Below are 14847 nucleotides of genomic sequence, written 5' to 3'. Positions count from 1 at the left end.
ACCTCGGGTCGTTTCCTAGTCAGTTTTTGTTTTCGTTTAAAACTAGATAGATAGCCTATAAGCAGACGCGTTTAACTGCTAGACGTGCTAGACTTATTGTAGCCACGAATTAGCAAACTTAAATATTTTTTAAATCTCATAAATGCTTTCTTAATAGTTGTGTAAATAAATTTAATTTTCTTTAGATTTCATATAATTGTATATTAATTTCTTATTTTAATTTAAATTTCTACAGACGTTCAACTTTACCACCGTTTTATAAAAGGGGCATATATTATATAAAAACCACTTCTCTGAACTGTAGAAAACCGTGTTTATTCTTTGAATTTGTACGGCTAAGAAGGGACAGATATTCAAATAGTTACGGAAGTGCTGTAACTTTACAAAACAACAATCTGAGTTGAATATTTTTGCAGCCCGATGATATTCATGTCTAAGGCCAAGGTGGATCAGATTATGTAAGAACTACCGAAGGGGTCGAAATGCGCAATCTTGTTCGTTAAGTGTCTGTGTTCTTAAATCGATACCGAAAATGGTGTTGTTGATGTGTTCTTGAAATTAACCTCCATTTTGCAGTGATAGTTTAACAACACGTTTATCTCAATTATAAAGGTCAATACTACGTTGATTTTAATTAAGTTTATCAGATATCACGTCAAACATACATAATTTTAATAAAAAGCTTAACTGCGCAAAATATCGGTAAGGATAATTTCACTCACTCGTCTTCAGTGCTTGCATCAAGGGTTGGAGTTGTGGTTGAATTTCCTGCTGGCCCGAGTTGTCTAATGACATCGTCTGTAAATGCGTGGCTGAATGGAAACATGGTTGTAAGTTCTATTGGCTTACTATCTCTCGTTTCGGGGCTGAAGTATGACTCGTTAAGTGAAGAATAATAACTGGAGTTGTCTTCTGTCAAAATTGGATTTGCAAAGGCCCTCAAAATCTGGTCGTTGTGCAAAGATACGACAGCAGGACATTCGTTCAAGGTGTGCTTCATGCCGTACGTTTGAGCCGGATATAGTAAAGCGCCGATACTCATCCACAAAGAGAAAATCAGCGACACCAGAATGCCAATTTTACAAGCCTGTGAATACATTTTTAAATTAAATAAAAAATTATGGAAATTCTTTAGAAAACAGTCTATTTTTAGGAAATTTGAGGCTGGTTAAGGGAACCTTTCAGAGTATAACGCGATCACCTAAATTAAAGGGACTAAAAGTCACTCGATGACCCGGACCTAAAGTGTTGCCATGGTTATTAGCCTAGCTGATTATTAATTTTAAACTAGAGAGAACTTCTCTGACGCTGTAGAAACGTTAACTAACTTCGAATTACTATTTCGGTATGCAAATTTTATAAGCCTTCAAATAAATGTGTAAATTTATTAAATATAAATTTGCGCAAATTCATTTAGTGTACACCCAGAAATAAAGTAGGTAAAATTAACCTTTTGACAAATAAAACCATGATAGGCTGAGTGTGGGATCCTTTTAGAGTATAGGCTGCTAAAATCTACTAAATAGAGACGTTATAAACTTTATATACATGTATAAAGATCGGTTTTAGGGAATTTATTTTAAAACTTTTAAAGGGAAAACATTTCATATAAAGTCGTTCTATACAGGGTGTTACGGTTAATTAGGTCAATATGTCACGGTGTGTTCTATATGGGTACTATTTATTAGAAAATGTCTAATGAACATAGGTCTTTAAGTGCATTGTTGCAGACTGCAGAGGTACGCGATCACAATGTTTATTCTTGAACCAAATTGTTTGTTGCAGACTGCAGAGGTATGCGATCACAATGTTTATTCTTGAACCAAATTGTTTGTATAGAACTTTGTGACAAAAGTTTATTAACGAAAGTAAGATGAGTCTGACAATGAAAACTAGATAGTTCAAAGTTAAATTAGATGTTTTTAATTATTAAATCTAAAGATACAAAGTAGTTACTTAGTTCCCGTTTTACAAGAATTGTTCAAAGTGCCGACCTCTGACTCTAACACAAGCGTGAGCCCGTCGCAGTTATGATTAACGTACTAGTTCCAAAATTCTACGATTGTTCTCAACGTCACATACTTCTGTCTTGTACACTAAATCCTTCAGATATTCCCAAAGGGTTAAATCTAAAGATCAGGCCAGCCACTCATATGATATGGGCAGTCGCGTAGCTACACTCTTAAAAATAAAGGTGTTTTAATGGTATAGTAAGGGTGTAATATCTGTAAAAAAACACTCTTTAATGTTAATTTAAACGCTCTAAAGGGATTTTTATTGTCCCAAATTAAAAACTTGAAAAGGTGTATGAAGGGTGTTATATTACCCCGTAAATTGAGTGATTTAACACCTGGTAAGGGTGTAGCTCCCTAAAGGCAGTAGTTTAGTACCCTAAAAGGAGTATTTTAACACTTTAAAGGGAGTATTGTAGCACCCTTAAGGCAGTAGTTGATAACGTTAAGGGAATAGTTTAAAACTGTAAAGGGAGTATTATAGAACCCTTAAGGGGGTAGTGTAACACCCTGAAGGGAGTCGTTTGGTACCCTAAAAGGAGTAGTCTTGTACCCTAGTAGATAATAACCCTGAAGGGAATAGTTTTTACCACAAACTGTATAACAAAGGAACCAAAACGGAGGACCCCAAACAGTGTAAATAAACACCCTAGCAGGAAAACTGCTTTTTAAGGTGTAGAATAACATCCTTTATAAACCTGTTAAGGTGTTAAATATGGGACAAGAAAAATCCCTTAAAGGTTTGAAAATACACCCTTTTTTTAAGAGTGTAGGGGAGAAGGGCGGGGGTGGACCGCACTGGGTGCCACCCGTTTGGGGCCGTTTTGGGGGTGACACCTGACCGTGAAAAATATAAAAACTAGATAAATTCGAAAACCCTTTTTTTTTACTAGTAAGTAGCACACCATGATTTCCACACCGGGTGCTACCCATGCTAGCTACGCCACTGGCTCTGGGTGGTAGAAAATAAGGCGCAACAATGCCACACCAAACATTAAGCTACGGACCAGATAAAAGAATTTTAAATCGATTTTGTGAGGAAATTGTCTGTAGCTCCTCCGAATGCCTAGTCAACTAGATACTGAAGTACAAAATAGCTGGTGTGAAAAGTAAATAATGCGGTTTGGAAAATTGCGGATAATATGGCACTTTTTTTAAATAACGAATATGCGGAAATGCACTTATCATACGGACGGGCTTCAGGAAATGGTCTAGAAGCCGAATTCTCGAAGACGGATTCCAGATCGACAAACATTCGAAGCTGTATATTCGAAGCTGTATATTGTCACGCGATAAATTAACGAGTCGTGTTTTAAAGGAAAACTGCTTTTATTTATAAACAAGAAATAATTATTTACAGAAATATGTACACTACACTGGAATTCTAACGCGACGGCGTACCGAACGTAGGGCGGTGAAATAGCGATTCGCTGGGGAACTCGTAGTCTTCTCTTCGCAGAAGTCGGTCTCTTGCGAGCGGGGCTTTTCAGCCTTAAGATCCCGCAAGAGAACTAAGTGTAAGTTGCCAGGATAGCTTTTACAGCCTTTCCGCCGAACAACTAAACCCTTAGTAGGCTGGACCAAAGAATATAAAGCCCCAGGAATGGAAGGTGTAGCTCCGTCTAGTGGAACCTTTGCGCCTCTCGTTTTTAAAGAGAGACCGGGTTGCGGTAACCGTTTCCGGTTACTCTGATTTGCTTTGCCGGATGTTTCTAGCTCGGCCAAAACACGCGGCCAATAATATCAATCCTTCTATTCCTGGGGCTTTATATTCTTTGGCTGGACTTAATCAGTCTCAAGTTCCCACTAACGGTTTACCTCTACAGAGGGAGGCAGAGAGATTGCGACCCTACTTTTATAGTACTGGCCGTGGTGGTAAAACGGGGAACTCGACCCCATAGACGGAGCGCCCGCGAGAGGGAGAGCTGGAACGTCCGGTCTGTGGCGCTTGTTCTATGTGTTTGGCGAGCGTAGTCTTTCTGCGACAATATAGAGCCCTAAGAGAGGGGACCAGTACAAACAGCTACCGCACGGGAAATATCTTAAAATTTTCTAGCAGACGGTGAAGAACAGAGACTTACCATTCCGCTACCACTCAATATTCCCTTCAATTTACTTCATTATTTTAACATAATAGCTAATAACCATTTCTGAAGATGAAGTGTTTCAAAGAGCCCAAATTTTGGCAAAAATTCCAAAATGGTACGTTACAAATAATAGGTACATTTTTATAATACGGAAATAATGGAGAATGACGCAGCACCAAACATTTTTAGCTGCGACCCCTTTATCTTAAGGCGCACAGGGTTCTCGTGGGTGTCATTCGATAGATTGAACGTGGAAAAACATTCACAGTCATACGTTATTTCAAACAATAGTTACAACTAGTTTATGGGTTGGAAAAAGTCATTTTGGAGCATGTTAACACGCAATTTATTCCGAGAGACGCGTGTAGATAACTACAATTTTGTCCTCGTTTATCAGTAAACGTTACAACTATAGTCCATTTAATAATTTTTTAAGTTTCCCTTCGCAGCCTTTGGTGAAAGTTGGGTTCTACACTACCAGAATATAAATAAAGAGATTGTAGTCAGTAAATATAAAACAAACCGCTTTAGTACAATAAAAGCTTAATTACTTAAAAACCGCTACGACTGTTTCAACGTCGGCTAGCACGTATTTTAAGTAATTAAAAAAAATTATTGTACAAAAGTCGTTTGTTTTATATTTACTTATATCTATGTACAAGACTGTCCAATCACACATGTGATTACCGTCATTAGATATTCTAAATATGTAAATAGGGCCGCTAAACTTTTTGACCAAGGTCGTTTAAGGCACGACCCTATTTAATTTTAGAAAATCTCTAATTACAATTTACAATTGATGTCCAATGAAGACGGCTATGCCTCACAGGGTCGAAAACGCAGGCAGTGCAATCCGCACCTTAACGAACTCGAGTAACATTAGCGTACAGACCATCTTGAAATTAAGTTTCCATGGCAAGGACTGAATCATATAAGAAATAATATCGTATGTATCCAAAAATTCACTATTTTCACGCAATTCTATGTTGAAATTCCCTTAAAGGAAAATTTGAAAAGTGACCTTGTTCAAGTGAGAAATTTTGGCTTACTTGAGTATTCGCATTTCGATAGAAGAAAGCCAAGAAAAGAGTGCCCATTAAAGGTCCAGACAACGCCCCTATGATGGCGCAAAAAACACGAATGATTCCCCCCAAATGAGGCACAGCCAGACTCAAAGCGATGGAAAGAATTCCGTAGAATGCAGCTGTAAACAAATCTACATTTAGTGATCGTAGTGTAAATTAAACGTTCTACATCTGGACTTACTGAGTACTTTGCATATTATTAGATTCCGTTTGTCGGTTCTGGTCAAATTCGGGAAGTATGGCTTCAAAAAGTCCTCCAAGGTGCAGGCGGCGAAGGAGTTGATGAACGACGAGATGGTGCTCAGAGCGGCACTGATCAGCCCAGCCATGGCGATTCCCAGGAGGCCCGGAATATGCCCGAGCATTTTCCCCGCGGCGTATATTAAAAGCTGAAAAGAACACGGTTTGTTAATAGTAAGTTTTCTCATTTATAAATCATGAAGGAACACATACGGAGAAACATATTTACATTTAAGGGAAAGGTTCAATATAAGATAAAGTTTTCCCACACAACTTACTCCTATAAAAAGAAAACTGGAAACCTAAAATTATTTTGCTCATGCGATTCTAGTGAGTGTAAGGAGCTGTTGACTCGCGAGGCATGAAGGGCAGGGTTGGCAAAAAATCGGATTTTTTCGGAAAAAATCAAAAAATCCGATTTATACGATAATTATCGGATTTTTTGATAATTATCGGATTTTTTGATAATTATCGGATTTTTTGATAATTATCGGATTTTTTGATAATTATCGGATTTTTTGATAATTATCGGATTTTTTGATAATTATCGGATTTTTTGATAATTATCGGATTTTTTGATAATTATCGGATTTTTTTATAATTATCGGATTTTTTGATAATTATCGGATTTTTTGATAATTATCGGATTTTTTGATAATTATCGGATTTTTTGATAATTATCGGATTTTTTGATAATTATCGGATTTTTTGATAATTATCGGATTTTTTTATAATTATCGGATTTTTTGATAATTATCGGATTTTTTTATAATTATCGGATTTTTTGATAATTATCGGATTTTTTGATAATTATCGGATTTTTTGATAATTATCGGATTTTTTGATAATTATCGGATTTTTTGATAATTATCGGATTTTTTGATAATTATCGGATTTTTTGATAATTATCGGATTTTTTTATAATTATCGGATTTTTTGATAATTATCCGATTTTTTGATAATTATCGGATTTTTTTATAATTATCGGATTTTTTGATAATTATCGGATTTTTTGATAATTATCGGATTTTTTGATAATTATCGGATTTTTTGATAATTATCGGATTTTTTGATAATTATCGGATTTTTTGATAATTATCGGATTTTTTGATAATTATCGGATTTTTTGATAATTATCGGATTTTTTGATAATTATCGGATTTTTTTATAATTATCGGATTTTTTGATAATTATCGGATTTTTTGATAATTATCGGATTTTTTGATAATTATCGGATTTTTTGATAATTATCGGATTTTTTTATAATTATCGGATTTTTTGATAATTATCGGATTTTTTTATAATTATCGGATTTTTTGTAATTATCGGATTTTTTGATAATTATCGGATTTTTTTATAATTATCGGATTTTTTGATAATTATCGGATTTTTTGATAATTATCGGATTTTTTGATAATTATCGGATTTTTTTATAATTATCGGATTTTTTGATAATTATCCGATCATTTGATAATAATACGATTATTTGGATAATTATCGGATTATTTGGATAAATATCAGATTTTTTTGATAATTATGAATATTTGGAATTTAAGTTGTAAAGTTTAACGATGATTCCGATGAATTAACAACATTGCCTTTTCAAGTTTCCAAAAAATTTCAAATTTTAAAGTTTAAAATTTGATAAAATTCATTTTGGATAGTTGTAAACATTACATTAAATTACTTAATACTACTGTATATTGCTTTCAAAATTATTAAATTTAACTTTAAAAACTGTTTTCAGATATTTAATTTAATTCGATCATTATCATGATTTTTTCATCGGATAAATATCGATAATTATCATTGATAATTATCCATCGATAATTATCGACCAACCCTGATGATGGGCTTGCCACCACCGTCCTTTGCAATGAAACAAGGCCACCTCGGATAAAGGCATTAAAGGTTGCTAGATGACTTGGCCTTAAGGTGGTGCCTTGGGTATTAGCTTAGGTGATAATTTGTATTTTATTATATTATTATTCTACAATAACAACGACAATAACTAATAAAATATATAAATAAACTATCTAATCGATTTAAATAATCCTCTCACGCGATAAAACCCATGCAAGTTATTGAGCAGTTTAGAATGACCTTCCTCACCAGCACTCGAGATAAATTTAAATTAAAGTAAGATTAATAAAACTGATAATGTCACTTACTTGATCCGGCATGTAAATTGCGGTTTCCAAGGGCCTTTGCAATGGGTCACAATTGGTGAATTTCGCAAATATCGCCACGGCAGCGAAGATGATCAAACCCTCGAAGATGACAAGCAGCACCATACTTAATAGTAGAGACCTAAGTCAGGAAGTTCAGAATTACCGCTTAATACTTGTTTGTACAAGTAGATTTTTTAATCAATTGGTTCTTCTATGAATTTAATTATGCAATAATAATTGTGAAGAACATTACATTTGCGCTTGTCCCTTATTTTTAACGGATAAGAGTCTTTGAGCGCCTGCTTGAGAACTGACTGTGCCCCAAAGACACGCTGCTATTCCGTACACAATGACGGCCCAGACTGAATATCGTTTCGAAAAGTCTTCAATCAATCTAAATTAAAAATTGAAATTATCAAAATGGGCAACAATCTTAAAATTGATTTGTAACAAAGCAATCGTTGACTAAAAAGTTTCACTAAAATTATGTCACCGGTGATAGCCGGAATTTAGCATTATCTGCTATTCAATTCAAACTCTGGAAAAATCGTTGAAAAAGAGCCAAAGGAAATAACTAGATTGGGCTATAAATGAGTTTCTAGCTCAAAACCTGCCAACTAATCCAGTATATTTGTCGAAAATAGCACAAATGTATTTTTTCTTTGGTATTTTTTTATTTTATTAAAATTTATTATATGCCACTATTTGGCATATTATCCAGTAAAAGTGTTATTCGCCATGTAGGTATTTACCACTTGTTGCCATATTATTTAACACTTGACATTAACCACTTCGGAACACTGCATAACCTGCTATTAGTTACTATGTACCATGCAGTTTCACCAATTACTTTAGTTTGGCTTTGGATTGTTTTCAAAAATTTAAAAATAATAACATTAGGTAACTCTGATATATAAGTTTGATGCCTACAGTACCTTCCCCAAATATTTTACTGAGAATGTTCAAGCGCTATCTCTAAAGCGCCGATTTGGGAATCTGAACTTTCCTGAGAAAAGTCTTCTATCAATCTAAATAAAGTAAGCGATATAAATTAAAAAGGTATAATTTCATCTAAAATCTCAGTCGTGTTGAAGTGTGCTTATGTAAGTGTTGGTCGTGAGGTCGCTCACAAAATACGTAAGGTAAAGGACCTTTGTATTATTAATCGTGACAGAAGGGGCAATCCAGTTGCTAGGCCCTAGGCAAATATGAACAGTTCTTAAAATGAGGAGGAGGTAGTAAAAGTTAATAAGAAATTACTATTGTATCACTTCTAAAACATTGTATTGCAGTGAATTTCCAAAACTATGTTTTGAATTTTGAAATTTTCTAATTTAAAAACCTACTAAGGTCCTTATGAAACAATTTAATAATTTGTTAATACATTACTTATGAATCAAATAGTCCTTTTTAACAAAATACATTTCCAAATTACTAATACAAAATACTAAAATATTAACGTTTGCCAGTTACTACTCTTTTGGTAAATTACTTTACTACCAATTTTGCAATATCAAAATTTCACTTTTTAAAAATTATTATTTTAAGATAGAATAAGTAGTTAAATACAATTTTTTAAATTATAAAGAATTACTAATTTAATAATTTTCGAAATTCAAAACAAGCATTTTGTAAATTATTCAGTTTTTAAAAATGGTTTTAACTTTTGGTTTTTTTAACTGTAATTATGTTGCTTAAAATCCACATGCACTTGAAACTATTAATTAATTAATTGCTGTATTAATTATAAAGCTTTATATTTCTGGTGGATCAACGAATTTCTTTTCCTGAGCCCAAGTTCAATAGATTCGTTAGTTACGTTAAAATCAAGTGGTATCGAGTGTTAGCAGAGTTTTTTGATTTAGTATTAACTGTATATTTCAAAATGCAAATAAATACTAAATTTTGGCGGTTTCTGGATTTCCAAAAAAATTCTCCTTACCGAGGCCTACATAAGCGCAAGGCCCAGACCATTTTCTGAGGCTGCCATATGTGGAACCCGTCTAAGGTTACATCAGGAAGTTAGAACAATCTTTTATTTACCAAAGTCAAACGTCAAACCATAAATTAATATCAGTGTAAATAATGTAAGGCAAGTAAATTGTAAATTGGTTTTTTGTTACGCAGCTTTGTCATGTTTCCCTAAAAATGCGCTTCCATGCAACAGTTGTAAAACGCCATAGGATTAACTTTGTCTGCTGTTAATTGGATTGCTTCCAAAAATTAATAACTTCCTTGTGGAGTGATAACTAAGTCTGTTAATAACTACTGTTAATATTTTACTGATAATGTTGAACCACAAAATCTGCAAAATTGGTTTGGGATATAGGTGAGTCGAGTGCCCGGTTAAACCGGGTCCCGCCCAAGCCCACCCGTCCGGGTGGGTAAAAATGTTGTCGGGCCGGAAATGGGCGGGTTTTTGAAGTTGCTTATCGGGCGGGCTCGGATGTGGGCGGGTATCAACTATGTCGGGCTCGGGTTTTTCTTTGTAAAAGCCCAGACCCGACTCATTCATAAAGCTTTTTCTTTGAATATTTGCTAAGTAAGTTTGAATTTGAAAGTGTGATCTGTTAAGGCTGATTTTCACTTGGCTTTAGCCTGAAATTGCCCGGTATATTTTTAAAGTCCGTTGCGGTTTCGCAATTCTGGATTTAGAAGTTTGTTTTCGTATTTCACTGCAAAGTGCGAAGTGCGAAACGACGGGAAGCGTGAGTCACTCCAGTCTCTCAGGTCGGCTTATAAGCTACCCAGTTTCCCATGGTAAAAAGTCTAAATATAGGTGTATACAATTAATATATTTGGAACTTTGAACGTGGGAAAACAATTCAATCCTAGTATACGTTTATTGTAAATTAAAATAGAATTAAAGGAGTCCAGATTCTCAGTCTCGCTCCCTCCACTCACACAGTACGCCCCGTCGCTTAAAATAAATCAAAAAGTCCTGGTATTTCATTGACTCGGTAATATTTACGTCACTCAACGCGATGGAATCAAACGCCGGTGACGATCGCTGCGCCCCCTGAACGCAAGTGGGGTAAGGCGTTCAAGGTGCCCGTCTTTTGTCGCTACATAACCATTCTTTCTAAATGTAAATAAATAAATAAATTCTTGGTATAATGGTATTATACTTTTAGGTATCGGCAGCTAAAGTTGGCAGATCAACACGCGAGAGAGAGAGAGCGTCAACGTTACTTGGATCATTATTAAAGGAACTTGAGGAAGAAACTAAAGATACGCAAATATCTATAATGTCTACAAGCCGCTCTAAAGAAAAAGCAAATCTTTCTCGATTTGAAGAGTTCGAAAATGGGGACTACGAATTGGACCAGAAATGTGTTTTTCGAAAGTGTAGCAACTTTTAACGCAATTCATTTATTTCTTTCAACGTCTATATTAGATTTAGATGACGAAATAGATGCAAACTTAGATATTATAAAATTTTGGCGGGATGCTACCGAATTCAAAATGTTACAAAAAAATAGCTAGGAGAATTCTGGCAGTACCCGCGTGACGAAAGAGTTTTTTCCAGCACTGGCCTTACACTTACTGTACGTCGCACGGAATTAAAGGGATCAACCCTGTCAGACTTGACATTTATTCGTGACAATTATTAATCATTAAAATTAAAATTGTGTGATGTTATTTCTTCGTTACTTTGTAATACACAGCTAAGCGCTGATTAACATATACCATTACAATATGAAAAATACGAACCGAGTTTTTTCGGGCCGGAACCGGGTACCCGGTTAACCGGGCGGGTTTTAAAAGTAGATTTCGGGCGGGCCCGGGCTCTGGTGGGCTTTGAAAATTTCGGGCCGGAAGTGGGCGGGTTTTTGAAATAAATTTCGGGTTTGGGCCTGGGTCGGGTGGGTTTTAAAAAAACTAAGCCGGACTCACCTCTAGTTTGGGAATCCAACCTTTGAAAAATTAATTAAATTATTTTATGATTTTATCCCAGAAAAAATATTCCATGAAGATTGTTTACAATATAAGTTGTGAAAATATGCTGATATCAATGATAAAAAACTCACACAAAATGTTCCTCCATTCGTCCCTCGAAGGTCGTTTTGAATATTTGAGTGACTCCTCCGCCGTCAATTATTCCCTGGACAGCGATCATGATCGTTGATACAAAGATGAGTAATGTTTGAAATACGTCTGCCCAAATAACTGCTTTCAATCCACCCTGAAAACAAAGTTGTATTGATATATCAACAAAATGAATAAAAAAATATATATATTATAAATTATTAAATATAAATATAATATAATATAAAACATTTTTAAACATTTGCAGTTTTGGCTAATATTATACTCTACTCTGAAACAAACAGCGCAAAAGGAACTTCAATAGATATATAATACTCAAATTTTAAACTAACGATATAATAATAATCAGCTAGGCTAATACCCAAGGCACCACCTTAGGCCTAAGTCGTCAAGCTACTTTTGAAGCCATTAATTCAGACATTAATTTCCCCAAAGATGCTCTTTGTTTCAACTTCAAAGACAAATAAGGTTATCCATATGCCATAAGTTCAGCAGGATGGAATATATAAGTTTTAACTTTAAATCTAATGACCAAGTCAATAAAACAAATGAAAAATTAACAATTTCGTAACGGATGAACTTTAGGAAAATGAAAACTTTGAATTTCTTTTATTTTTCAAAGTCTTTAATAAATATGAAGGACTTATTTAATTATACCATATGTAACATAATCACTCATAAGTATTCCATAAAAGCATTTTCGTGAATGAAACCTTTTTCACGGGATATGACGTAAATTACGTCACTTACAACTCCGTGACGAAATATGCGTCATCAACTTTACTGATGGGAAATGGAAGTTAGTGAGAATTCCTCGCGCGTTTCTGGCTTTTTGCCCGTGTCAAGTTTAGCTCGTGCCTCCCGATCACATGATTTCATTTCCATGGTAACCTTTTCAATAGCGCAAGGATTATAAGCATTTTTTCATTTTTGGGTCCGCTCAATGTATGTTCCGCGTGAACCAAGGTCTCATTGAATTTTTTTCAATGGAAATATTATACAGAGGCATACTTATGAGTAATTATGTTACATATGATTATACATGTACTTACAAGGAGACTACCCGAGGTGGTTATCTCCAATTTGGTTCGAACTCGGGTGGTAAGTAGACCTTCATGTAGCTTGAAAATCCCAAAAAGGGTGGACAAGAATGGGCTTTCATTTTGCCATGGCCACCAAAAATGTTTTTCACAACTTGAAAACTGATTTTCTCTATGAAAATTAACATGGGAAAATCGAAGATTTTAAGGGTCCCCCCTAACAATATTTTTAAAAAAATTAAAAAAGGTTCATCAATTAGATCCATAATTCAGATCATGGCTAAATCTGGTACATTTGGACCAATATACGTCAATTTTGGTAAATATGAGTAAATATACATTTATTGGGTAAATACGAGTAATCAGTTTTTAAGTTGTGAAAAACATTTTTGGTTGCCATAGCAAAACGAAAGCCCATTCTTGTCCCCCCTTTTAGGGATTTTCAAGTTACATGAAGGTCTACTTACCACCCGAGTTTGAACCAAATCGGAGATAAACACCTCGGGGCGTCTCCTTGTTAGTGCGTTCCAACGATCCACAGGTCTAATTAACCCTTGGCACGAGAAAAAACGTTGCCGGCTTGTGCTCTCAATGGAGTATGAACTTAGTTGAAAAATCGCCTGCTAACACACGCCACGACTTGTTTGTCAAAGTAACTAGCGCTAATTATCCCTAGATTCTATTCAACATGGTGGCACTAATGTGAAATTCGTTGATCCACCATGACTTAGGCCTAAGGTGATGCCAAGCTGATTATTTTTATGAAACATCGAAGTTCAATAGTTCATACTCCCTTTAATCATGGATTAAATAACCTTACAGGGATAGTTCTCTGGGGTATAATATTTGCTCCAAACGTACCCTGGTAGCCAGAATTGTCAACGACCGAAAGCAGAGATAATAAATACGCTTACGCTTTAGGAGATGTGAAACTCGTTTCCAAAACCCGAACATCCTAAAAAGGGGGAAAGCAGCAACTGACTGCAGCGCCACTTTTTTTGACGGCAAGGGAGAAAGCGAGTAGGCGGCGAAGTAAAAGCGTAAAACCTCGTGGTCACTTATTTTTCTTCTTAGTTTTCTCGAAATCCTGTTATAAATTTAAATTAAATGTAGCTCCAATAATGGGTCCAGTTCGGTGCGCAGTGCCGACTTGTTTTAATGTTAAAACCGATTCGGTATCTTTTTTTAGATTTCCTAAAGACGAAGAACGGTAATACTAATATATGAACTTAAGCCTAAGCCTTTGGTTAAAAAACTTATTTTCTAATTTTTTTATAGATCAAATGAATGGGTTAAAATCTTAAATAGGAAAGATTTGTTTAGCAAATCCACCAAACAACTTTACGATTCATACAAAATATGTGCAAAACATTTTGATGACACTCAATACATGAATTTAGAAACAAGGAATAAACTTGTACCCAACGCACTACCAAGTTTATTTTCTTGTAAATTTCAAAATCTTCGTGATATTGGTGTTAATACACCAAAAATTCAATTATTTACAAAGAACACTAGTAAGTAATAATTTTAAATACCTTTACCTTTTTAACTAATTACATAATATCAACAAAGGCGAAAGTGAAACAATTGGAAAACAACCCTTGAATATATCAGATTTAGGTAGTTTTTTATTTGTTTTTCAAAATGTTCTGTACGGTTTGTAATTATTAATTTAAATTGTTAGGTCACTTTGAAAGTGAAAAAAATGTTATTGATTCAAAGAAAAACAGATCACCGAGAACTCTTTTCAATGTCAGATCCAAGTCTAATGGTATGTTTCATTTATAATTTATTGTTTTTGTTAAGGTTAAAATTAAAACTATGTAAATTTCCGTACGTTATATCACTGTTTAAATAATTATTCACAATAGATATATTAAGTTATTATATCTTCTAATTAGAGAATGTTTTTATATAAACAATTAGCTTTCAACTTTTCTTAATATGTACCAACTTGTATTTTTAATTTACTTAATTGGCTGCTAAGATATAATTTAATTAAAAATTGAAGCTCAAAAGTTATAAATCGCTTTGGTTTAATAAATTCAGTTGGTACGATTTTATTCGATACTGCATGAAGCTAAAGGAAATATCGGATTTTTCTTGTTCTAAATGTTCACCTTAAATTATGTTAATAGTTTTTCTCAATTTATTCCACC

General features: G+C 34.3%; 1 protein-coding gene across 1 annotated transcript in view; it reads right to left on the bottom strand.

Annotated features, from left to right (window-relative positions):
* Positions 1 to 14847, bottom strand: part of LOC149960291 (sodium-coupled monocarboxylate transporter 1-like) — a 30080-nt gene that overhangs the window by 4960 nt on the left and 10273 nt on the right. The window contains exons 4-9 of the mRNA XM_090166651.1: positions 11627 to 11781; positions 7849 to 7989; positions 7596 to 7734; positions 5366 to 5573; positions 5149 to 5303; positions 723 to 1087 (exon numbers count right to left, since the gene is read on the bottom strand). Of these exons, the coding sequence (XP_090022777.1) occupies positions 723 to 1087; positions 5149 to 5303; positions 5366 to 5573; positions 7596 to 7734; positions 7849 to 7989; positions 11627 to 11781 (1163 nt within the window). The remainder of the gene's footprint in view (positions 1 to 722; positions 1088 to 5148; positions 5304 to 5365; positions 5574 to 7595; positions 7735 to 7848; positions 7990 to 11626; positions 11782 to 14847) is intronic.

This window comes from Leiobunum rupestre, chromosome 2 (assembly GCF_980474605.1).
Source record: "Leiobunum rupestre chromosome 2, qqLeiRupe1.1.hap1, whole genome shotgun sequence".
In the NCBI taxonomy this organism is placed as follows: domain Eukaryota; kingdom Metazoa; phylum Arthropoda; class Arachnida; order Opiliones; family Sclerosomatidae; genus Leiobunum; species Leiobunum rupestre.
The sequence above is the reverse complement of the archived record's forward strand: the minus strand, read 5'-3'. Positions and strand labels throughout refer to the sequence as shown.